Source organism: Epinephelus lanceolatus, chromosome 21 (genome assembly GCF_041903045.1).
Source record: "Epinephelus lanceolatus isolate andai-2023 chromosome 21, ASM4190304v1, whole genome shotgun sequence".
In the NCBI taxonomy this organism is placed as follows: Eukaryota; Metazoa; Chordata; class Actinopteri; order Perciformes; family Serranidae; genus Epinephelus; species Epinephelus lanceolatus.
Genome location: NC_135754.1, coordinates 16,915,116 through 16,940,728, shown reverse-complemented (window position 1 = coordinate 16,940,728; position 25,613 = coordinate 16,915,116). Strand labels below are relative to the sequence as shown.

At 40.3% G+C, this 25,613-nt stretch overlaps 5 protein-coding genes and 1 pseudogene across 6 annotated transcripts; 2 read left to right on the top strand and 4 right to left on the bottom strand.

Moving 5' to 3' along the window:
- Positions 1-1,024: 1,024 nt before the first annotated feature.
- Positions 1,025-3,434, bottom strand: c21h8orf33 (chromosome 21 C8orf33 homolog). Its single transcript, XM_033611002.2, has 5 exons — positions 3,182-3,434; positions 1,931-2,388; positions 1,757-1,847; positions 1,509-1,655; positions 1,025-1,414 (listed from the first exon to the last, which is right to left on the bottom strand). Exons 1-5 carry the CDS (start codon positions 3,207-3,209, stop codon positions 1,197-1,199), a joined length of 942 nt encoding a protein of 313 aa, XP_033466893.1. The 5' UTR covers positions 3,210-3,434; the 3' UTR covers positions 1,025-1,196.
- Positions 3,435-5,871: 2,437 nt separating this feature from the next.
- Positions 5,872-7,760, top strand: h3f3d (H3 histone, family 3D). The gene is made up of 4 exons (XM_033611555.2): positions 5,872-5,960; positions 6,728-6,870; positions 7,036-7,189; positions 7,289-7,760. Exons 2-4 carry the CDS (start codon positions 6,743-6,745, stop codon positions 7,415-7,417), a joined length of 411 nt encoding a protein of 136 aa, XP_033467446.1. The 5' UTR covers positions 5,872-5,960; positions 6,728-6,742; the 3' UTR covers positions 7,418-7,760.
- Positions 7,761-7,845: 85 nt separating this feature from the next.
- Positions 7,846-10,232, bottom strand: uqcc4 (ubiquinol-cytochrome c reductase complex assembly factor 4). 2 transcript variants are annotated; one of them, XM_033611553.2, is made up of 2 exons: positions 10,024-10,232; positions 7,846-8,491 (listed from the first exon to the last, which is right to left on the bottom strand). In XM_033611553.2, exons 1-2 carry the CDS (start codon positions 10,113-10,115, stop codon positions 8,158-8,160), a joined length of 426 nt encoding a protein of 141 aa, XP_033467444.2. In that variant the 5' UTR covers positions 10,116-10,232; the 3' UTR covers positions 7,846-8,157. The 2 variants fall into 2 exon arrangements, with proteins under 2 accessions (XP_033467444.2, XP_033467445.2); XM_033611554.2 differs by having other exon boundaries at positions 7,846-8,488.
- Positions 10,233-11,537: 1,305 nt separating this feature from the next.
- Positions 11,538-24,823, top strand: chlsn (cholesin). Its single transcript, XM_033610698.2, has 6 exons — positions 11,538-11,679; positions 12,029-12,165; positions 12,266-12,379; positions 20,532-20,743; positions 22,500-22,581; positions 24,037-24,823. The coding sequence occupies exons 1-6, from the start codon at positions 11,631-11,633 to the stop codon at positions 24,214-24,216; spliced, it is 774 nt and encodes a 257-aa protein (XP_033466589.2). The 5' UTR covers positions 11,538-11,630; the 3' UTR covers positions 24,217-24,823.
- On the bottom strand, positions 12,677-14,227 carry LOC117247116 (G-protein coupled estrogen receptor 1 pseudogene; annotated as a pseudogene).
- LOC117246749 (uncharacterized) lies at positions 17,325-19,592 on the bottom strand. The gene is made up of 2 exons (XM_033610697.2): positions 19,389-19,592; positions 17,325-18,856 (listed from the first exon to the last, which is right to left on the bottom strand). The coding sequence occupies exons 1-2, from the start codon at positions 19,389-19,391 to the stop codon at positions 17,759-17,761; spliced, it is 1,101 nt and encodes a 366-aa protein (XP_033466588.2). The 5' UTR covers positions 19,392-19,592; the 3' UTR covers positions 17,325-17,758.
- Positions 24,824-25,613: the final 790 nt, after the last annotated feature.

The window sequence follows — 25,613 nt, the reverse complement described above, 5'->3', positions numbered from 1 at the left end:
TCCTGGCCTGTGAGGACATGTCCAGGCAATGCTCTCATCAGGCAACCATCATGTGACAATTAGTCATCAAAATTATTAGTCATCACTATTTATTAAAAATGTTAAAAGACTATTGGAGATTACTGGATGCTGTTTTGGAAGTTATCTGGATAACTGAGTACTTCTGCTTGGTGTAATACCCTCACCTGGACTCTAGTGTCTGATGGCAGGTGTCTGACTGATGGACTTTGTTAACAATACCAAAGCTGACATTTCTTACAGTCTCCCATGAACAATGGAGTATTTTATATAATTTCATTTTATTTTAGTTATGTATGACCTGTGATAAAGTGGGAACTTTTTGCAATAAACTCAAATGAGTGGCATTTTTTGCAGGCATGACATTTTGTTTTTTGTCATCATATTTTTACAAAGTAGTTTGAACTACTTTTTCTAAGTAGCGTTAGTTAATCAAACTAGATTTCTCACTAGGTTAGGTTTGCAGTAGTTCAACTTCTTCCAGTGTTAATTAGTCGCTTGCAAAGTTTTCTAAGAGCCTCTCCCAGCACTGTGTATAGAATAATGACTGACCAGTGTTATCATAAACTCATTGAATTGACCTGTAGAAAAATATTTGAGTTTGTGAGTGCTAAATAACCTTACTGTTTTTGTCTTAGGCACTCCTGGCGGTTAGGACTGCTCAACGGATTTCAAAAATCTGAGGGGTCAGCAGATAAATCTGTTTACTGTTTACTTTTTTATTTTCTCAAATTAAATTTTTGAAAAACTTATGAAACAATCTAAGAGCGAAAAATCCCACTTCCCACAGCTCACAACTCCTGTCCACACTAAAACCTAAAAAAACAGATCACAAGTAGACATACTTTCATTTTGTGGGGTCATAAGCCAAAATTGGGAACCACTAACATATGGTAAGGCTGTGATGAAGTCACACACCTGTAGATTAACTGTAGTAGCTGCTGATGATGAAAACTTTCTCATAATATGACACATACATACACACGTTCAAAAAACAAATACCATCCAGACAAAAATACAAAATCTTTATTTAGATATATGGCATAAGCTGTCAGCATTTTAAGATTTTACGTATGTGACTGCAACTTTTGTGACTGTTTATCTCCCATTATCTCCAGTGCAGCTCACAGTCACAGTCCACGGGCCCAGTCCAACATAATGTGCAGTGAATTGTGTGTTCAGGGTAGGAAATTGAAGCGAAACTCCTCCTTTGATGGAGCAAAGACAAAGGCTGATGTCTGTTCCTGTGTCTGTCCTTTTAAGTCAGTATCCTGGGCTCTGGTTTGTTGCAGGTTCTCCTCAGTGGTTGGGGTATGGCTTTTGACGTCAGCTCTCCGGTGGAAAACAGACTTCTTTGGAGAATCTGACACGACTTTGACCTGAGCCGATGCGATTTCTGTTGGGATCAGAGAAATCTGTCAATTTACGGGACGTTGATTAAACTTAAAAGTTCTTTAATGAGTCGGTTTTACTGTTCAGATCACTCTCACCGCTCTGAATGAGTTTGTACTGCTTGCTCTTCTCATCCTCCATTTTTTTCCTGTAGTCTCCAGTCATGGCTCTCATCACCTGCCTCTTCTTGGCCAGAGGAGCTTTGGAGCTTCGTAGAGTCTTCAGGGCACGAGAGGCTTCCTCCTCTGTGGGGAGAAAGTATATCAATATGTGTGCTGTATCTAGAAAAGCTACAGAGTACACTTTATTTGAACAGGTTAGGTGATGTTGAAGGTAAAAGTCATACTCTGTTTCGGTGTATTCTTCTGGGACCTCATCCCTGATTCCAGCTGCTCGATGCACCAGTCCAGCTGTCTGTTCAGCTGCTCCTCTGCACTCTGAAACACACACAGTCACATTGAGACATCAACTCAACTGGAACCCACCGTGATTTCTTTACAGGAAGTAATTTCACACTGACCAGCTCTGCGTCCTCGCCTCCTTGACTCCCCTCAGCTGAACCTGGCGCAGTCTCTGCGCTATCTGAGGGGTTTTTCTTTGCAGATTTCTTCTTCTTCTTCTTCTTTGCTTGTGATTGCTCTGTCGGCTCAGATGAAGAGTTAGCCTCCTGCAGCGGGGAAGGCTTCTCCTCTTGGACACATTGTTGGACGCTTAAAGAAGAAGTGTCTGGAGTCTCTGTTGTGTCCATGTCTTCCACAGGAGAAATTTGAAAGTTGAAGGCAAAAGCAGAGCCCTGTCCTGTAAAGGATATTTTGCTCGGTGTTGCTTCAGTGCCGTCTGATGGGGTTGTTTTCTCTTGAAGTGCTGGCGAGTTGTCGGAGAGGAAGTTAAATCTGAAGGTGTTGTCACTGCGAGTCCAGAGGGGATTCTCAGCTCTGGTGTTGGCAGGAGCGGAGCTGTTTGACTTTGGTTCAATATCTGTTGAATGAACACACACGCACAAACATTAGGATCACAAGTCTGGATTCAAGTCTGAATAGAGTCACAAATTTGATGACTTTAGATTCCACAAAAATCAAGAAAGAATTGCAAGTCATTTAAAAGGCGTACCATGAATCAATTCATTTCCTGAATCAACACACATTCCCACTATTTGTTCCCGAGAAAAACACTTCAAGTTGCAGGAGTCGTCTTCACCTGATTTTCTGCATACCCACTAGTTTGAACATGAGTAGTATTTTTGTTTGTTTGTTTTTCTTCAGTGTCCTCAGGTAGTTACTTCGTCTTAATTTTTACTGTATGTCTCTGTCTTACTTTGTATGATCTCTTTTGTCTGCTTACCCGTCCCTGCACTTGTCTTACCTTGTTTTCAACACATTAAACACACACCAAAAAAATGACACACTTGCTGGATTGAGAAAAAAGGCGATAATTACATTTCTTCTGGCTTGTATTTGAAGTATACATTGAAACCATAATTTTGTAGGTAAAAAAAAAAAAAAAAAAGATGATTAACTAACATTTTGTTACTTGGAAAAAATGACAGCAAATATAATTTATATCGCGTACAAAAACTACACAGTGGTCAACAAAAAATAAATTGCAGTATGCAAAACATGCAGGCATGACATTTTTCAGACAAACAGACTTAAACTATTTGAATCCACATTCTGTTCCTCAAACATGACCTGTAATAGATCACACACATGCATACAGCAATGCCCATAGGAAATGCATTCATCTTATGATGTGTAATAAAGTCATAATGTACCTATAAACAGCAGCCTCTGCTCGGTCATGCTGAGTCTTCAGTGCTGCAGGTTTTCAGCTGAGAGGCGTCTGTTAGTCTGAACTAGTCAACTCGACGCTTCAGCTTTACAGACATGTTCATCGGAACAGGCTCTAATATAAACCCACGTTTTTAAATTACTTATATTTTCTTGGTTTCCGTGATATCGTAATGTGTTCAGAAACTTACCACCGGACCGGTGTCACATAAGAATAGGTCCGTCTGGTAATATTTCCCCTACTGTCGTTCCGCTTGATGGTGTCCTCGTGACCCAGGTGGTTGAGACCTTACAGACTGATGTGAGGTTTTCCAAAGATGAAAAATAAGCAAAGTCAAAGAAAATTAGTAAATACAGACAAAGGTAACCACGGGTAAACGTGCAAATAAATATGAAAATATGGGTTAATTTCTTAGTCAGCCTGAGAAACAAAATATAAAAAGGTGGTTTAACTAAAAACAAAAGCAGGTGAAAGCATTATAAAGACAACGGTGAACCAGTTTTTGCAGGTATAAAAAGGCTGTAATCACTGTATGCTAATAACATGACTGGAGAGTAACAAGAAAGAGTAATCTTGTGAATGACAATGACACAAGCTGATGTGTCACCAGGTTGTTGGTGGCTGGGTGCTGTGAGCCATCAGAGGATCAGACTGTGACATCAGTCTGTTGCCTAATGCTTGACTAGTCCCAGTGTTGCCTAAACAGATGATGAGCTAAGAAAGCAGTAAGGATATTAACAGATTGTCAGCAGAAGCATGATGTTGAATTTGTTTGTGGTGCTCTGCACTAACTCAGATTTTCACACAAATGTCTTGAGGTTTTCTCAACTATTTGTGAAAATGCAGAAACTCGAACGCAGCTCATGCTGTGTGAGGTGTGAAATGCCTGGTTAGTTTCCAGAAAAAATAAACTTGATTTACTTCCTTGGGTCACAACAGGTCTATGATAAGTTTTTATTGTCTTCATCATGTTTAAGGCTTTTTGTCATGCTCTTTGTTTGCTTTTCAGATTATAGCCAAATATAGTTTTCAAAACAGCCGGCTCTTGTGCTACAGGTTGTGCAAGCAGGGTAGTTGGGGGAGTGGGAGTAGGACTGATTACCCAGGGTCCCAATCAGAAGGGGGAATTGAAAATTTTGGTTTTGTTTGCAATGTTTTATGTCTAAGTAGTTGGTGTCCTATCTAAATTAAAATTAGCTGAATGAATCAGTTGAAACAGTTAATTTTGTACAAAAATAGTGGAGGCTCTTTGAGATCCCTCTCACCCCTGTCACTAAACACAGCTCGAGCAAAGTAAGTAGCCCTTTTACACAGAGATCGCACTCTAGGGCCAACACAAAGTTTTTTCTTTTTGCCTATTTTGTTTTGTTTTTTTACACAGAACCAAATGACAGCAGCATCATTTGGCTCCAGTGTGTGGTTATACACTGCTTTGTGGACTCAAAATGGGCATGATAGGCGTAACATGTGACACAACAGCGCCATTCTGCAGTGTGACATAAAACATATGCATCTGCAGCACTTTCTAAATAACAATGGTAATAACGTGTCAATAACAATAATTTACTGTCCCTGTTATATGGCAGCTGATCTCGTCCTCTGCTCAGAGAGTAAGGAGCTGCTGAATCTCATTGTTTTCCCAGTTTGCCAACATTTATGGCCACTATTCTACTTCTCTGAGTTAGCCGCTAAATGCTACTTTTTAAATCTCCCGTGGTAAATCGCACACATAATACGTCATCAAAACATTGCACCTATGCTGCCCATAATTCCATCTTGTAGACTGTCCTGTTTATATAGAAACTGTTTTGGCATTGTTACTACCTCCTGTGGAGGCTTAAAGGCGAGACCACTCTGTCCCCCTATTCCGTGATTGTACCTTATATACAGATCGACAAGGCGGAAAAAATGGAGTGATATTCCTAACTTAATCAGGCAGTGTAAAAGGGAGTAGTGACTGCTTATGCTGCTGGAGCACTAACATTTATTGTCATGTTTTTCCCCAAAAAAAGGGAGATCGGGATGTCAGAAAAGAAGAGAAAGAAAGAATCAAGACCAACGAAAACAAAACGACTTTATTAAAAAAAATTTTTTTAAGGTGTGGTGAGAGAAATGGATCAAAAAAATGAGGAACAGGGGGCCCATGGAGACTGCTTGGGTCCCAGAATGTGGTGCTACGCCCCTGTGTGCCTACAGCTGCATCCCAGACAGGATATCTAGTGTTAATCTTGGCTACAATTTATTCCCTTTTTGTCATCACCTGCTATTGACCATGCTTTTCTCAAGCCATTACGTAAGCTTATGATACTCCTATCTACAAATTACAAAGCATATCGGTTGTCCAGTGGGGCAGCATTGTTCTTCCATTTAGAGAAAAGAAAGGGATTTGAAGTCAGTGAGCACTCATACTTTAGAGATCAACTATAAATCTTAAGAATGAAAAAGATATATCCAAACTGAGCGGACTAAGAAGAAGCAGTTTCGGGTTGATAGATGAATAAAAACATCTACATGCCTCCATTTAGAAGAAGGCACTTCTTGTTCTTTTCATCTTCAAATGCAGAGGCAGTGTGCTCCTCCTCGTCTCCTCCACTAATCACATTCCGGCAGGGATTTCAGTTTGGACCAATCACGTTGGCTCAGGGGCGGGACATAAACGTCACTCCTCTCACACTATAAGTGCCGCCTCCCTCTCCCCCCGGTCAACAGTCAACCAACGCGTAAGGAGGAGATATCACTTTCCCGGAAAATAAACACAAAAGGTAACGTGAGAGCGTGAGCGCTTTTTACTGTATTTTTCTACATTAGGTACTAATGGTTATCAACGATATGGTGTATTTTCATTTCTAGGTCGTTAGAAACGTTACACTACGGTTGGCCCACCGGTAATCTTTGGTGACTTGAAAACAAAACGGCGCGCGCCATAGCCAGTCGGCTAACTGTTAGCTACATTTGATATAATATACAGACTCTACTTACCAAGAAACCAATATTATAACATATAAACCTACAAATAAGGTTTACTTTACCTGTATGGTCATATGAAATTGACCTAGGTGACTACAGTGTCTTTATATGAATGTTATTAAGCGTAAGTGGTAGCTAGCTGGCGCCATTTTGCAACGGTCGAGGCTAGCTTTAAATTTGCTCGCTAAGGACAGCAAAGAAACGTGTGTGTGTCCCGGAGCTTAATGGTGGCACGGATTTAGACGGGGCTTGTTTTGTTTAATCGAAACTACTTACGTTTCAAACGTGGTTATGCAATAACTTCATATTTAGAAGAGTCCCCTGACCATTCAGCTGCTAACAAAACGTTTGAGTAGTTTCTGGTAACGTTAACGTTCATATTGAAAGTGTATCAGGAAATGTTTTTAATAAGGATGTGGGTCATAACCGAGTGTCCATGTTGAAGTTGCTTCAGTGTGTACACTGGCAGTAAATCGATCCAAAAGGGATTACAATATTGAGGATAACACGTTACTAAATGAAATTAAATCGCATGTTGAGTCATCTTTTGTTGTGTTTTCAGAACCGCAGGTGAAGTATGGCTCGTACCAAGCAGACCGCTCGTAAATCCACTGGAGGAAAGGCGCCTAGGAAGCAGCTGGCCACCAAAGCTGCAAGGAAAAGCGCGCCATCCACCGGCGGAGTGAAGAAGCCCCACAGATACAGGTACACATGTCAACGAGTGCACAGGCTTCTGTGTCAGTTATGGTATTATTGAGGTTATACTGAGTGCAGCGTGCAGTTGCTACAAATTATACCACGACTGGATGGCAGTAATACTACATGTATTGTTTCGGTCAGTGTTAAGTGGGTAATGTTAATTTGTTGTAGGCCTGGAACTGTTGCTCTGCGTGAGATCCGTCGTTACCAGAAGTCCACTGAGCTGCTCATCAGGAAACTGCCTTTCCAGCGTCTTGTGAGGGAAATCGCTCAAGATTTCAAGACAGATCTGCGTTTCCAGAGTGCAGCTATTGGTGCTCTGCAGGTAAGATGACACTTCATCAATTCACACTTACTTGGCAAGTTACTCTATTCCAAATCTTTGTGTAAACATGTAACTTTTGATTCTCCTCCCCCCTTGTAGGAAGCCAGTGAGGCCTACTTGGTTGGACTGTTTGAGGACACCAACCTGTGCGCCATCCACGCAAAGAGGGTTACCATCATGCCTAAGGACATTCAGCTGGCCAGGCGAATTAGAGGAGAGCGTGCATAAATGTTTCATTGATTTTATCTTTTTAAATGGGGAGGGTGTGGGTGGGATTGATTGGGGTTTGTTTTGTAAATCTTGAAACTATTACCAGCATGTGTACCACCTAATTTTACATTTGTAGTTTCAGGCATGTTTTCCTTTTTTGTACTTCATTTCACTCTTGACTTTCTCCAACTGTCCTGTTTACTGTAGACTAGAGCTTCATATCCTGTAAATGCTGAATACAAACAATATTCCACTGCCTTTCTCAGGATTTCAAATCTATTTTAGAATCCATACCTTTTATCCTGTGTGTGCATGTCATAGGATTTTTTGTTGTGCTGTAAATAAACTTTCCGCTACCTCATATTCTTGTCCTTTTTATGGCTTTTTATTTATGGCTGAAATGGTTAAGATATAATGAAAAAGATCAGGCGTCTTGATTGCTCAAATACATGTCTTCAGGTTGTATTTTTCCTTTGGTGTACAATTAATACAATGTACAAATGACAGCAGACGATGAAGCACCTACAATCAAGGCATTTTAACTCACGTTCTGATCACTCAACTGAAAATTAACAAGACAATGTATGATCGACACATTTTTTTGCAGAGAAAAGTAGTTTTCATAGCACTGGACGGCTTCACCGCTACATCTTCAGTGTTGTCAGAGCAATGAGTTGGTGCCACAGCCTGAAATACTACAGAAACATTTCATAATAAATATAAAGCAAAATATATACACATCTCAAGTCCCATATTTGTTAACTTGATTTATTTTGGACTTCTTCCTCCTGTTCTTCTGAAAGCAAACTGGGTAAATGCTCATACAGCTGCTGCTCCAGCTGCGAGTCAATGTCCGTCTGACTTCTGAGTGCACACCACAGCATGAAGCCGCCGAATATCAGGCTGATGGGGAGGACCTTCCACCAGGGCCGCCCAAACTGTTTCCCCATGGAGCGGTCAACTTTCCAGGTTCTGTGACTGGCTTTGCTGGTGGAGAACTTGATGGGCTCATTGTTCACCTCTTCGTCACCATCTTTGGACTTAGCTGACCTCTGAGAGCTCAGAGCTAGGGACTGTACGCCGTTCAGTCTGCTGACAAAGAAACACAAAATACATCAGTTATAACATGTTTACTGAAGTGCTGTGTTAGAGCACAATAATGATATACTTGTGCTTTAAGTATTTGTATTTTTGGAGACTTTACAGATATAGATGATTGATGCAAAACCCCAAGTTAAGTTTTAAATAGGATACATTGTTTTAGATTAAACTATCCTACAGTGTACAGACAGCTAAGTTTAAAATTACCTGCTTCAACAGTAAAATGCTACACAATCAAAATTCCCAATATTTTTCTGTAATAATGTATCATGAACACAGGCAGCTTTTCCTCATATCCAGTACTTTAAATTTTGTAACTTTAAACATGTTTTGCTGTTAATATTTCCAAACTTTTATTGAAGTAAGGTTTAAAATATAGGACTTTAACATTCTTGTTACTTTTACTTAGAGAATCTTAATCTTCATTATTAGACTTGTTCCACTTTTCATGCAATGTTTAATGAATTTATGATAGTGACAAATCACTTAATTGGACTCAAAAGATGAATTTGTAGAGGATCAACCTGGGAGAAAAAAATCATTTGTAGAGGTTTACTGATAAATCGGCCAGGCCTATATATGGATCAATACTATCTAATGGCAGATATATATGTATTTGTGTGTTAATCAGCCTGTAAGTGACGACAAATTGCGGCACACAAGGCAAAGATGTGTATGTGGTAAATTAAAAACAGTGTCTCCACTTTTCAAATGTCACACTCAGAACATGTTTTGATCAATTCTTAAATAATCAAATTCAGATTAGCAAAAATATCTATGCATCTACAATATAACTTATAAACTTTAAAATATCAATAACGCTATGGACCTCAACATCCGATATTGGTCAAGTTCTGATCATTTTTATCACATTGTTCACCTGAATAATTAATAATTAATTTGTGTCTCCTGTAGTTGACCAGGATGTAGACAGTGATGGTGCCATCTGGGGACAAATCCTGTAGCTGCTCCATTGACAGTGAAATATAAATCAAACCCTATGTGACTCTGGCAGCTCCCATCACTCTTTAATATAAAAACCCCTGATGTAATATGCTGTATCCTGAATACCTTTTATTAAAACTGATACAGAGGTCACTGGGTCACTGTCAGTAGACCAACTCAAAAATGTGTCACCAGGTCCTGAGCTTGTATGGAACTAACTTTAGTGTATCCTGTGTTGTATTTTAAGCCAATGTGGTAGTTATCTGTCCACCAGGAGAGGACATAAAAGGGTGGTGTGCTGACCAAATATTGACATGAATGGTGAAAGTACTCTACAAACAGAACTGTCCATGACTGAATATCAAACTGTGTGACACCTTACTTGTATCACTGTGGTCAGTATGTGTGGTTAACAGCCATCAAACTGTCTCAACATTATGAAAGCAACATTTTTGCTAACAGGCTGCAGCGGTGGTTGGAACAATTATTACACTTAAGACCTTTGTCATTGAACCTCACGATGATCACAGAGCCAGCATGGTTTCACATTCACAAACATAACGTGAGCAGTGACTCACCCAACGGTCGGTGAAACGTTGTAAACAAATGTCCCTCGACTGAAAGCAACTCGTGTCAGACCGCTGAAGACTCGTCCTGCTGCTGGAAACATCTTGGACAACTGGTCATCTTAGAACAGAGAAACTGAGGGTTTTACTTATCAAACGCACCTTGGTTAGGTCATGTAACACAGCGTTGTGCAACACTGAATACCTTCCGGTGCCGCAGTTGAACGCAGGCGCGGACCGTTCCACTTTTATGTAAAGGTGATATGAAACCACTAAACAGGATTTTTTTCTGTTTAAAAATATTATTTTTGTATTTTATGTTTTATTATTGACATGATATAGGACCAAAAGTTTTAAAATATTTATTCATTTGCTAGAATAGTCGATATGTGATGATTTGTAGTGGGGAAAGAAAACAATATGGTATCGTTTGACATTTTGTAACGCTTCTGATTATATTACATGATCTTAATTAGGGACTGTTCGTTATTTATGAGGGGGAGAGATGCAAAATAGGGGAGACATGTCAAATCATTTTTAAGCACTGGGGCGGGACTCATGTTTTTTGGGGTTTTTTTTGCCCATGGAAGGGACATACAACTTTAAATGGTTTGGTTGTATTTATATCAAATACCCTCTGAACCCCAAATCCTGTTAGTGGGTTCAAAAGCCATGTTTTCTTTAGAAATTGCCAATAATCACAATTTTTAAACCAGAATTTTTGTGAAATTTTCACATTTCTGACAGTCATTCAACACATCATTTTTAGGGAGGATTTGCATTTTGCTTAAGAAATTAACTGTTTGTTTTGGTTATTATTCTGTTATTATTATTATTATTATTATTATTATTATTATTATTATTATTATTATTATTGTTATTATTATTATTATTGTTATTGTTATTATTATTATTATTATTGTTATCATTTATTCAATTATTTTTAATGGTCGATGTCCCGCATTATCACCAGTCACCTAGTCAGATAGTCTCAGTGAACAAACAAACAAACAAATAAAGTCACACCCAAGCCACTCTCCCCCTTCTGACAAGTTAAGCACAGTCCCTTAGTAGTTTGCACAGTTTTTATAGAAATGTAGGTGTTGAAATATCCATTTTCTTTTTGCTACTAAATGAACCTTAAAGTGAAGCTCAAGATTTAACTCTGAACCTCACTGTCACATCCCGTTTTGGCTTTTAAGAAGCTCACAAGACTCCATAGTATCTGGTGTAATTTCAGTCCTCAGTACCAGCTAATGTTTTAACAATAATAATAGTATAATGTATGTATGTAATAATATAATATAATAATATAATATAAAGATACCTTGTATTAAATTCACTGTTTTCTACTGTTTTAATGCTGTGGTGTTGTTGAATTTATCGTCTGAAACATATTTCAGAACCTCTGTGAATTCCCGAGCCATCTTCATTTTTGTTCACCCTTTATATAGTATATCATATATGATGGAAACAATACCACTGCTGCTGAAAGTTCCAGAGCTTTTCTCACCGAGGGTCATTGAAGCAGTCACATTCGTCAACCAATCACAAACCAGAGAGAGATAACCATCCAATCACGCTTCATCTGGGCGACATCACTTCCTGGTTGAGTTCCCATGCTGGATGTGTGCTTTACGGAGGTCTACACGATTTTTCTCAGTTCAAGTAAGTTCATTTGTACATAAGAGCAGTGTGCAAAGATACATGTTTGGTCCATGATTATGTTTTAGCGGTCAAAATATTCTATGTGGCCGCCGTAGAAACATATGAACCAGAGTAACATTTGTGTTTTGGGCCGTGAAAACTGTTTACATGTGTTGAACATTCAGTTGTAATTGAGGTCAGTATGTTCTTCTGTTTCTCTGTGTCATGAAATGTTGAGTACATTCAAATGAAGCATGCAAAAGCCCCTATTCTTTTCAGTCTGTTATTGTCCATTTAACAAGCCACTACGCACACTATGTACAGTATGTATATCTGCTGTTATATAACGTGCACATGTGTCTGTTTGTAGGACTAAATAATCTCATGGCTAAAGACAAATCTGTGTCAAAACCGCCTAAAAGAAAGACACTGAGCCCAAATGTCAATGAGGTTCATGTGGAAGAAATGATGGACACTAAAGTAAAGAAGAAAAGGAAAAAGATAGAGGTGAGTAGTACAGTCCCCTGTGTGTACACCTGTTTTTGATGACACAACCTGGAATTGCTCAAAAAAACATAATAAATAATGTTTGTTTTATTTAATTCAGGAGGCGCCAGTACAGAGTCCTCATGTGACGATCACAGGAGATGATACAAAACAGAAAAAGCATAAGAAACACAAAAAGAAACACATGACAGAGCAGATGGCAACACAAACTGAGGTAAGCCTTTTCCCTTTGTTTCCTTTAAAAATATACACAGTTACTGGTTTCTGTGAGAACTCAGGTGAACCCTGACGGCTGATTTGTGTTGCTCCAAACAGACAATTCTTTACATGTGTTCGTAACAACCCAGTCTTCAAAACAAGTTGTGTAAAGGTGCTGAAAAACATGATTTACACCAGGTAAAAGGTATGTTTTGGAGGCCAAGTAAGGAGGACTTGACATTTTATTCTTACAGTTGAGTTTTTATTACTAAATTACTTTAAATGGCAAAATAGGACTGATGTTACATTCCAAGTTGCAATAAAAAGGTCTTAAAAAGATGACATTTAATTTAAGAAGAAGTCTCCCGTCGGAGTAGGCTCTCCACATCAAGGTAAAGTGGTGAAAATATTCTCAATACAGCGTACACTTCAACTGATATAGATTTTGTTAGGCGGGTAAAATATGTTTTGACGCTGACCCTGTTCACAGCAGTGCATTGCGTAGCTTCCATGTTGGTGCTCCTGTCTGCTTCTCCAAATGAGGGGTGCACCGAATGCTGCCTGCTGTAGGTAACTGACTATAGATAAGTACTTGTAACACCCCAGCTCCAAACATCCAAACTATCCTTTTAAAAACAGATTAAACAAGTGTTTCCTCAACAGTTTGAGTCCTTGCTTTTACAGTGTCCATTAATGATGTCTTTACACTGATGGCACAGACATGATGTCATCTGTTATCATTGTGGCCCACTGTATGCAGTTGGTCTTTGTTTCGGGGGAACGGAACAGTTGGTGGAAGAATGTTAGAGCTTAAGTGTGTGGACTGGCTTTGCCACATGTGTTTGCAGCTTGTACATAGAACGATTTCCCGGTGGCTGACCTGTGCAGCTTGGCCCATCTGCTCCTCTCCTGGAGAAGGAGCCTCAGTTTAACCCGAAAGGTCTCCCCAAGGAAGCTGTAGATGAGTGGGTTCAGACAGCTGTTAGAAAAGGCCGCCAGCCTGACAGCATGACCCATGAGGGGGTAGTCCTGCCACAGTGTGCTGCTGTCTGAGTCACCTCTTAGAAGGTGAACGCTTACAAACACGTTCTCCGGGAGCCAGCAGAGGAAGAAGACTAACACAGCTGCTGAGATCATCCGCAGAGCCTTCTGCCTGCGAGGCCTCTGCTGGGGGCCATCTTGTCCCCTCTGGCTCCTCCGGAGCACCTGTGCTATTCTCCAGTAGCACAGACCCAAGATGCAGAAAGGCAGCAAGAAACCCAGCATCACCTCCAGCCACTGAATCTGGGTCACGTTGGCAAAGCAGAAGTGGAGTTCTCCAGCATGCTGGCTTTGAGCTATGGCAAAAGGAAGCACGGTGAGCAAAGACGAGGACACCCAGATGAGGCAGCAGCTGAGGCGTGCGCGCGGCATGCTGCGACCCATGAGGCCAGTCATTGCAACAAACCTGTCGAAGCTCATCCAGGATAAGAAGAAGACGCTGCTGTACATGTTGGCCTGCTGGAAAAGGTTCATGAAGGTGCAGAGGTGGGGCTTGTCATAGTAGCCCTGCTTCAGGTTGAACACCTCGATCAGAGAGTCGGCCACGAGAGTGAGGTCGGCCACGGCCAGGTTCACAAAGTACAGGTCTGGGGCTGTTAAGCGGCCCTTGTGGTGCAGGTTGACCACTAAGATGAGGATGTTCCCGATGAAGCCCACGGGGAACAGGAATATAATGTAGATGCTGGAGAGGAAGAGGCTGATGATATAAAGCTGATGACTCTCTGAAGCTTCCTGCAGAATATCAGAGACGACTGCCTCTGTGTCATTTGGCTGAACAGTGAAGACTTTGTAGTCCACGTACATGGTCCTGTCCATATTACTCTTTTTGTGTTGATATTGTTTTAGCAGTAGCTTCCCATCAAGTTGCCATAGTGTTTAGTTTTCCAAGGGTTTTGCTCCAGTGAAGACTGTGGTCTCATCTGTTGCTCTTTCTGTGCTGTGGTCATCTTGGATATATACTAATTCCCACTTTTTGTTATAGACAGAGAGGAGAAATGTAGCAAGTTAACAGCAAGTTTTCATCTTTTCAATACATAGATTTAGTGAATAAATAGACTCTCAGGAGGCAAAAACATCTCTGTACATTATCATTCAATGGCAGAAAAATTGACAACACTTTTTATATACTAAACATTAGTTGATGCCACGGGTGTGAACTCTATTTATATGTCTTGGACTTGAGTGAGACTCGAGTCACAAATTCGATGACTTTAGACTCGACAAAATCCCAAAAAAATTGAAACTTTAACACCAATGACTCGTGACATCACTTGGACAGGAGCCTTTTGACTTTAAAACACTTGATACCTTCCCCCAAACCTAAAGATTTAAAAGTATTTTAATTTACAAGTGTGTCACCAATCAATTCATTTCCTGAATCAACTAACATTAACGCTATTCATCACTAGTAAGTCAAGACTTAGTTCCACAGATCCACTTTGTTTGAAGCAATCCGACAGCATCCAATCAAGTTGCAGGAGAGAACCATAAAGAACCAATGTTGCGTGAATTAGCGGCAGTTGGGAAAAAAATTATACCAAAGATAATTTTGTTAGCGTACAAAAACTATGCGGTAGTCTACACAAACTGAATTTCAGTACGCAAAATATGCAGATGAAAAATTATAGATGGAGATGCAACTACTTCCAACAGACCTGTTTAAACAAATAAAACATTTTAAAAGCATTTAAGATTTTTGTAAATTGAATATGTTTATATTTAATATTATTCTGTTGTTGCAATGGCAGTTATATTTGGTGAAGAGGACATTGTGACTTGTTTGGCACTCGAAATTCAAAGTTTAGGACTTAGACTTGAGTGCAAAGACTTGAGACTTGTAACTTACTAAACAATAACTTGGTCCCTCCTCTGGTTGATGCTCACTTTGGAAATAATTTTGGGCAATTTTTGGCAAACATGATCAGTTACAAAACTATGTTTATAACTATATATTTATCATTGTCTTATAGCTCTGCTGTGGCTGTTTCTCTCGAGGAAAACGTCAGATTTGATGCAGTTTTCTTCTTTGATACAAAATCACAGTAGTAGCAGGGTGTCTACACGTCCTTTAAAGTTTTACTATGTCTTGAATTCAATCTTATAACAATAATGTCTTAAAAGACATTAAATAGTCTTACATTTGAATTTGTGAGGGGTTAACTACACACATTTTATTTAATGTCATTTATCAATCTTTTAATTTCATTTTGTGAAAATGAGGGCAACATTTAGATTTACTTAACTTACTCTAATAACCATATTCCTATATATAAACACGTACCTCTGCACAAGACCACATATATACTACTTGCCTGGCATGTTTACATGATTTGTCCAAAAATCTGTCCTAAATTTGGTTAAATTGTGTCTTAAACAGGACCTAAAAAGCATTCAATTTAACTGTCGTAACCTGTAGACACTCTGAGTAAAGTGGTCTGGTAGTCTGGGGTTGTAAGACACCAAGCATAAACGACCAGCCACTGACCCTGTTTTATCTTTCTCTCTGCTGTCATTTAAATAACAAAGACATAAAATGCCCAGAAATTCTTTTTTTAAATCTGAAAACTACAAGACAATTAAAGTCGGTTTGCTTTGATATAAATAATTTTATAATTCATATGAAAAAACCTACCTGAGTTTTCTTGCACTGCATTGCGGTCTTCCTAATCTTTCCCGTCTGTGTGGTGGTGACTTTGAAAGCAGGTGTCACAGTAAAGTGTTGTGGTGCCGCCCACCACTTACAGCAAGAAACACAAACACACAATGCAGGCGTGCACACAGACACGATTCATAGTTTTTCATCCAATTAAGTTTTTCGTCATGGCTTCACTTCAGTTTATTAGCAATATAGTCTTTAACTGTATTATAACAGTACTTTGTTAAAGCTTTTTATATTCAGTACTTAATTGACCTTTATTGTACTTTATTAAACTTTATTGTAACAGTTTATTTAATAGTTTAGTATTTTAGCAATCTGCAGTGGTTTAGAGGACATTTTTAAAATCTGATGATATATATTGTATAGCAGGATGTAGTCTGAAAATGGTGCAGTATTATTTATAGGCCATATCGTCCACCCCTATTTGACACATTGTGTACATACTTTTAAAAATGGAATAGAGCATTCAAATAGGAAATTGGCTTTTTACTCTGCTAGCGCATCGCTCTGGTCAGCCAGTGTGGTCAAGACTGAAATACCTCAACAACTACTATATGGTGTGTGGTGAAGTCATCACATTGTACACCCCCTATGTATTTTTGTATGGGCTTATTTTATTGCATAAAAGATTTTGTCCAGTTAGGACACGAACCAACTTGTCAGCACTGAAGCATAAACACGACTATGATTGTAGAATGTTCAAATATATAAATATGGGACTCGGGGGAATTAAAGCAAAGACTGACAAACAATGTATTTACACAAAACAACATGGTCAGACAATGATAGCCTCACTTCAGCCTTTTTTTTTCTTCAGACTTTAGCACCACCCTTTACTGTGCTTTTTGTTTTACTTTACAGGCGCCTTTTCGAGACTGTAGATAAATTTGATGTTAACGCTGTAATGCATCAACTTCTGCTATGATTTCACACAGTGTGAATCAGGTCTGACATTTTACACGACGCCAACATCTTGTGCAATCCAGTTCCTGTTTTAATTTTCCTACTGGTCCCTGGTTTAGTGCCACTCTGCTGGCACTGATGTAATGTGTGATCCATGCAGGTCAGTTATTCCTAGAACTGGTGCCCATCAGTTTCTTGAAAGGAGTTTAAAGTGTCGCCTGTCTGGCTTGTTTAGTTTAACAGCTTTAAAATAATTTCTTGGAAAATACTGACACTGTTGGCCCTCAGCTTAGGATCTGACTTTTATTTTTCCCTGACTAAATGTTTCCTATGTGGCGTTCTGGGAGTCGCAGAAGTTTTCCAGGCATTTTGTCTAAATGGGCTTTTGTGCAAATTGTGTTTATGCAAAACAGAGTCTGTTCTGTGAGAGCAGGTTCAAAAGATGTGAGATTGCAGCCACTACCGACAGTACGTCCTTTTTTAATTGTCTTATTCATGGTTGTTGATTTTTAACAACTCTATAAGTTAGTATTGCAACAGTTACAATAAGGACTGTACATGTAGCACAATTCTGAATACGTACAGCACAACATTTATTTTTGCAAAATTAAAATGTACAATAAAATAAAGGAGAAATACATGCACGGAAAAGCATTTAAATTGTCACTTTAGAGAAATAGAAAGTATTTTAAAAGTTAGATTAATATTATGTTTAATACGTCAAGTTTCAAAAGTCTTTATTTCGATGCATCAGAGGAGTTTTGTGCTCACAGATGAGAGAGTCTTTGTCCTCTATGACTCAATATCCTGCAGGGTGTCTGTGATCTCAATATGGGGAGCTATGATGTTCCTGTTGGGCTGCGTGCGCCCTGGGCTTTGACAGCAGTCCCTCAGCTGCCTGAACACCCCGTGGAGACTCTCTCGACATGGCCTGTGCAGGAGCAGCACGAGTAGGAGGCTGCCGCTGCTCCCTGAGAACAGTACAAACTCAGCCACGCTCAGAAACGCACGCTCGTGATGGGTCAGCCCCTCCTCTCGTTGTGCCAGTTGTGCTCCTCTCACCAGCGCCACACTGTAGAAGAACTGGCAGATGAACATGACCACGGTCACTGCCAGGAACACAGGACCCTCCTCGGAGCCGGAGAGGAAACGTCCTTTAGATTTCCACTGCCGGACACAGCCACCTATCAGAAGTCCCATTTGGAGGATGTAGGGAATCAAAAAAGCCAGGCACAACCTAGCAGCTGCGTAAGACACACCAGCTTGGACTGGATCCATAAAGCACCTGCCTTTTTCCTGTAGACCATCTCGGGGTCCACGAAGCCCGGCCAGGAGCAGAGAAATCAAGATAGAAGTCAGGATCACCAGAGCCGCACAGACCCAAGGCTTCCTCAGCAGGGCGTGGGACGGTGGATCCAGTGTTAGCACGTAAGCCATCAGCACTAAGACCAGCAGACCGCAGAGACAGGCCGTGTTGATGGTAAAGGAGAGAGCAGCACAGCCCAAACCTGTTGCGAGCAGGTAATGAGGTCTGTAGGCCACAATGTGCAGAGAGAGGAGCAGGAGCAGCAGCTGGAGGCCACAAAATGCCCAGAGCAGGCAGTCGAGCCAGGCCAGCCGCCTCTGGGCTCTGTAGGTCTGGATGAAGCTGTAGATCAGGAAGCACCCGGCGATGAAGCCAAGCCCAGCGAAGAAACTGTAGAAGTAGTTCGCCCTGGAGGTGATGTCATTGGCTGAGATTTCATCTAACTTGTTTTGAGGGGAGAATGCAGAGGTGGAGTTGTCCATTTTGATGGCAGCGGTGGTGGCGTTGCCCACGACGGTGGGACTGTCGGTAAATGGAGGCGTGGTGCTCATCTCAGTGGTGAGCAAGTCCACGTTTTGAGTATGCTGGAAGTGAAAAGAGAAAACAAATACTGATGACATCCTGTCCTCCTCAGCATCACCCTCAACTGTTAGTCAAACATTTCCTCCCATCTGAATGTGGTGAACTATCAGCAGAGTTCAGATAATGTGGGTGCAATTGTTAATCACCTGCTGTCTGTACATTGGTTGCTCTTTTAGTGCGCTAAGGAACAACCATATTTGAGTAGTTAAACACATTTATCAGCTGTGTTTTATACATTTCAAACTGTGTTTACTGTCACTCAGCCTGTGAATCATTTACTTGGGTTTTCCACAGGAACATACTCTTTCAACATATGTGCATTTCCTTCTTGAATTAACTCAAAGTTGGGCTGAAATTTTAAGTTAGCTTGAAGTCATTATTATAGATCCCTAAAATGCATGCAGTGCTGACTAGATATGTAATAATGTTTTCTTTCTAAAGTATTTTCTACGACCGCATGTCCCCGTTGGCCAGTCTTTGTCTGTTCCTCTTTGAGGAACTGCCTGCTCAGTGAAAACACATGTTTCCACTTACCATTTTTGCTTTCGTCACCCGCTCCTCTCTTGTTGTGTATCCACCAGCCCTGACGCTGCCGATCGACCCAAAGCTCCTAAAATGATGCTCGTCGCATGGACACAGCCGCTCACTGTGAAGCACTTTCTGTATTTCTGTGGGCAATACCCCGCCAGCATACTTTCAGAGTGACTTCGTGGCCACGTGATCAAAATCTTTCCCTCCCCTCCCTCTTTTTTTTTTTTCTACTTCATCACCCTGCAGACAGAGCACCGTTAAATCAGAGCATACTGTGTCCCTTGTTTAACTTCCCCAGAGAGTTAAATGCAGTCTTTAAGTTGTGCTGTGGTAACTGCCTACTGCTGCTGCAAAATGACTTTAATTTGGTTCTTTATTTCTCCTCAGAAAAAGTTTAAACAAGTCTTTTGCAGAGCTTCAATTATTCTGCAGACAAATGGGGAGCTAGATACTCAGTTTCACCCTGTTACTAAGTAAAATATCTGTTTCTCCGTCATGAAACTGCAACACAATTTCTGTTTTCGATTCAAAATTCACTCACACAACAGCTGCTTTGTTTTGTGGCTCCTCTGTGTGATTGGCCAAAAAACTGACTTGACAGGTGGTTATTTTTAAATCATGCACACTTGTGCTGTGGTTCAGAGCAACTGTTTTGAATGCAACTCCGAAGGCATGTTGCGCACCACGGTAAACTTCACCACACACTATAAATGCGTGTGATGCTGACCTCATAAAGCTGTAGATTCAGGAAACGTCCCTCAGAGCTGCAGTGCAACAGGAAGTGATCTAAACTCAAAAAGTGCTTTAGCTGTCTCATCTGTATGCTGCAGCGCAACAAAATGTCACATTTATGTTACATTTTACTGTAGAAATTAAACTCTAGATGCATGAGGCATCTAGCATTAGCTCTGCACTGACCAGGAAAACTATAAACTACTGAAAACCGGCAGGAAGTGGCTGTTCATTACACAAAACTAAATCATTGTTTCAACATTTTTCTTATCATTCGATCACTCTCAGCGTGAGTTATTTAGGGATGTTTTGTAAATGGCTTTACATGAACGCAGAAAATGATAAGGGTCTACAAAGGAAGGCCTGTTAATGTAGATAACTCCCATGAGCCTTTGTTTTGCTTTGGTGTGACAGAAATCAGATCCACCCCATCGTCTGGGGAGGACAGACGAGGTGGAGGGAGAGGAGGACCTAAGCCCCGAGGAGAAGCGGGTCCTGGAGAGGAAGATGAAGAAGATCCTGAAAAAGGAGGAGAAGAAGAGGCTCAAAGCAGAGGGAGAGACTGAAAAGAAACCTGAAGCATCTGGACCCATTGCACCTCAGCAGGCCTTAGACTATCTCACCTGGTAAGAGCCACTCTCATGTAGTACAGGACAGGTTGTCACTTGCCTATGATGTCATCATGTCTAAGAGAAGAAACGACACGTCCAAAGCACGTGGATATTAATTAAAGGAATACTTCACTCCCCAAAAGATAATTTGTGTATAAGTTACTCACCCCGGGTTATGTTGAATTTGTGAAAAAAACATTCTTTCTCACATGTCTTTACGCTGAACAAAGAATCCAAAAACTGGAAAAAAGTCTTGATGAATTGAAGTCAATGGGGTCCATGTCTACATCAAAACATCGGTTTACAAACTCTCACACAACTCATGCAGTGTAACCCAAGTCCTATGTATCCAGTGGTATTCTCAGTACTTTCCAAACATGTGTTTACTAAAACATAACTGAAACTGAAACTTAGCGATGCCCTCTTTAAAGCCAGACTCCATTGGAAAAAAACAGTAATTTTACCTTGCAGAAAACAGGAGCTGCTTTCTTCTTCTTCTTTCTGGTATTGTGTGACTTTGGTGTTTTATAGGGTCAGTTCGGACTCAGCAAAGCAAAACTAACTGATGGAGGTGGTGGTAGACCAGCAGCTCTTGTGCTCAGCGAGATAAAATTACTGTCAGCTGAGTCTGGCTTTGAGGAGAGCACAGATATGTTTCACTTTTGAGTTTAGATGTAAACACTAAAGCTCCAGCAAAAATGCATATTTTTGGGAAGTACCTTACATCCAACTGGATAAATGAGACTGCATAAGTTCTGAGGAGTTTGTAAACCAATGTTTAAATTTAGTTTTGCTGCTGTTAAACGAGGCCCACTTTAACTTCAATTTATGGTGAATGTTAACTATTTTTAGATGCTTCATTCATGGCTGAGGAATGCGAGAAAAACAAAGTTTGCTTTACGAATTCACGGCAACTTGGAGTGAATAATTGATATATAAATCATCATTTGGGAGTTGAAGTATTCCCTTGTGCCATGATATGGATCCAGTTGACCACAAGTGGTTCACAAACTACCTTTTTAAACCTGTTGCTGATAGTAAAATATGACATACTTCCTCAGTAACATTTTGTAGCACCATTACACGAAATCAGGAACAACTGAACAATATAATGCAATTCAGTACAGTCCTCACAGCAAACACAGCCTTGGTTATGTCGGTTACATGTGTTGAATATGTGTCAGAGAGGTGTTGCTTTTAGTCTTGGGTAATTTTTGAGGGTGTTGTTTGTGGTGGTGAGTTTGGTGAGTGAATTGAATTAGATCTGAAGAGGAAATCCCATACATTGTACACATAAATTTCAGTATACTAGTCATAATGAGGACTTGTGTAAAATATCTTCTGTGGCTCTTAAGGATCTTTGTGAAGTGTGAGAAAAATAGCCCTTGTGGTAGATTTGAAACAGAAAGCCTGTGTTGCAAACCTGGGGCGTTGAGTTTGAGGGTCTGATGAAAGAGCTTATCAAGTTGCGCTGTGGGAAGTGTGTGATGCAGTGTGTTTGACATTGACCCATATTAGGGACTGACATTCAGTATATCTCCTCAACTGCTTTGATTTTGACTTTTTTTCCCCTAATCTCTCTCTTATGTTACCAAAGTGCGACATTAGATCTTTTCAAGGTCTAGGTCCTGTCCCTTGTTATGTGTAGGAGGACTGAATGCAGCAAACACTTTGAAGCAAGCTAGTATACTACTACAGACAACAAACTGCAGTATGAAAAAAATAAACCCCTTTCTTGTAATTTCAACGTGCTCTGGTTTCGTCTGTGCAGCTGGGCCGACAACCGCACAGAGTGGAAGTTCCAGAAGACGAGGCAGACGTGGTTACTGCAGCACATGTTTGACCCCCAACAGGTAAAATGAATCAGTGTGAGCACTCTGTGATGATGATGATGATGGGGGATTTTTCTTTGCCGATGTTCACAGTGAGGAGGTGTTGACCTCAGAGTGATGTCTTCCTGTCTGATTAGTTTGTGAGTTACACCCACTCTCTTATCTCCAGTCATAGAGTATAATGACAAGTCTGTTTTTAGTAGCATTTTGTAAATATAGCGTGGTTGACGCTTTTGAGGAACAAAAAGGTAAATTTATAAAAATTGGTTCCAGTGTATTAATATTTATGAACTGCCCTTAAATTTATTTAAAGATGCTCTCTTGTGCTGCCGTTTATAATTACACAATATACTACTGTTTACTATGTTTATTGAATACTACATTAAGATACAAATAACTACTACTATTTATTTATGCCTCTTGCTCCCACTGCCTTTCTCTTCTTTCATCCATAGCCTTTCCCCTATCCTGTGCACAAGCAGACACAATATTGTTATGTTCCTCGGCCCGAACCAATTTGTTTCCTATTTACATAGCCACTGTGTTTTTTTCCCAGTGCATACACAGCTAGCAGACCATGAGGAAATATTTGCTGAATTTGACAACAGTGTACACCAGACTGATATGATTCAGTAATGATACTCAGTGTTTGTCTGTATTAATATAGAGAAGTAATCTAAATATACCAAAATATTGTGCAAAAAGACAAAACAGAGTAACATGACATATACACCGATCAGGCAAAACATTAAAACCACTCGTGGGTGAAGTGAATAGCCATGAAGAATAGAAAATAAACCCCCTCATGGCAATGGAACGTATCGATGGTAGTGGCCTTCTAGCAGGACAGTGCACCATGCCACATCGCAAAAACTACTCAGGAATGACCCGAGGAACAGGACAAAGAGCTCAAGGTGTTGACCTGATGACCAAATACCCCAGATCCCAATCTGATCGAACATTTGAGGGACGTGCTGGTACCCCCAATCCACGGTGGGTGCTCCTTGGACCGGACTTGGCTCTGGCCTGTTAGGGCATGGACACAGGATCTCTGGAGGGTGTCCCTTGGTGTCTGGCACCAGGGCGTTAGCTTTAGATCTTTTGAGTCCCGTGGGTTGTGAGGTGGGGTACCAACATGTCCCACAGATGTTTGATCAGATGGGGATCTGGGGAATTTGGAGACCAGGTTGACGCCTTCAGCTCATTGTCATGTTCCTTGGATCCTTTCCTGAGGAGTTTCTGTGGTGTGGCATGACACATTATTCCGCTGGGGGGGCCACAGCTACTGGGAAGCAAAAACATGACATATGAAACTTTAGAAACTTTGAGATATCTTATTAGAATAACAAATTCCAGTTTGTCTGATATTCCCTGACTTGCACACATAAACTAAATAAAAAAACATTATTTATAAAAATAAATATAAACAGACAACAGAATTCAAGCAACACATTAATTCAACAAACTCTATTTCAGATTCCAGATGAGAAGTTCTCCGTGCTGCTCGAGTACTTGGAGGGGCTGCGCGGAGCAGCCAAAGACACCACAGTGCAGAAGGCCTTAGCTCTGGTTGAAGAGTCGGGACAAGCACCAGAGGACAAGGATGTCCAGCAGAGGGCGCACAGAGCCAGAGAAGTTATCCAGCTGCTCTCCTGAACCCACCACCATCTAACAAAGGCATGAAGCCCACCAGGAAAAGACTGAGACATGTTGGTTGGTCAGTGGACTGACCAGTGGACTGATCAATCACCCTGGTGTCACACTAAAACATGTTGTTTGTATATGTAGTTTTTTGGACTGGTCCTTCAGGGAAAGGATGTGTTTTGATTTAATTACCAGTATTGCTCACATTTTTTAATTTAAATGTGTCTAGGTTACTGTTTATTCTCCATTTCTTGACTTTTCCTGTGTTCATTGTTGCCAGGTAGTAATCAGTCACCAAAATAATTTGTATAAAATATGAAATCTTACAATGGGGTCGACTCCATCTGCATTCTTTTCCAGGTTAGCAAATTTGGAAGTAGAAGGCTTGGTTCAGTCACGAACATTAAGCGGGCGAGGAGTGGTTTATATGTAGAAATGTCATCCTGCAGAAACCTCCGTCAGGTCATGTGGGAAAATGTTTTTAGAAAGGCTTTGGAAAACAGCATTTTGGCACTGCAACATTCATACTTTGATGAAATTTGTAAGTTCGGATTTGAATACAAAAGGAACACTGTTGCTACAACTACAATATTATACAAAAATAAATAAATAAATAATCGGCCTGCCTTTTAATTACTATTCAAAGTTACACCGCAGCTTTTTCCAACTCCAAATGTAAAGATGTCAGAGTTCAGTTTCACCTTTCTGGACAGATGAGGAGAAGATGCAGAAATCTGAGAAACTGCTGGAGTTAAAAGTCTCAGGAATGCTTGTAGTCGAGACATGTTTGTGCATGTCAAAGCCCATAATCTGTGAAGTCACTGATGAGAATAACTTTTCTCATCCACTCAAGGTACATCAGCATGATAAAGTTTTGTTCCCCTCCTCCTTCCAGCCCAGTAGTTCATGCGCCATACATGTGTTTGTGTTTATTTACTTATTTTTGAGGTTAATGTAGACCCATTCTGAAACTGTGGTTATAATCTCATAGGAATTTTGGAATTTTTCTATATTATTCATATAGCCAGGCATTGTCGTGCCCATAATTAACATCTTGTAAATGCCCAAAACAGATATACAATAGTTATAGGAGCCAGTTCTGGCTGCAGGATCGGGGAGAACGTTCGCCACCTGCACATGTTCTGACCCTAACTCAGACTGTAAACTTATGAGGAAGGAAACTGAGCCTATATGTAAGTGAAGGTTGGTGACATCACCTCCTGGATTTACTAAAAAATAAACCCAAACACAGACATTTAAGTAAGTTCCTCTTACTGTGTCAAGAGAAACAAACAACACAATAAGTCTATATTTGTTATTTTTTGCATTACTGTTGCCTTTTGGTCCACATGTACACATAAAAAAATGTCAGTTATTTATAAATAACCTGCCCTATTCATTTAAACAAC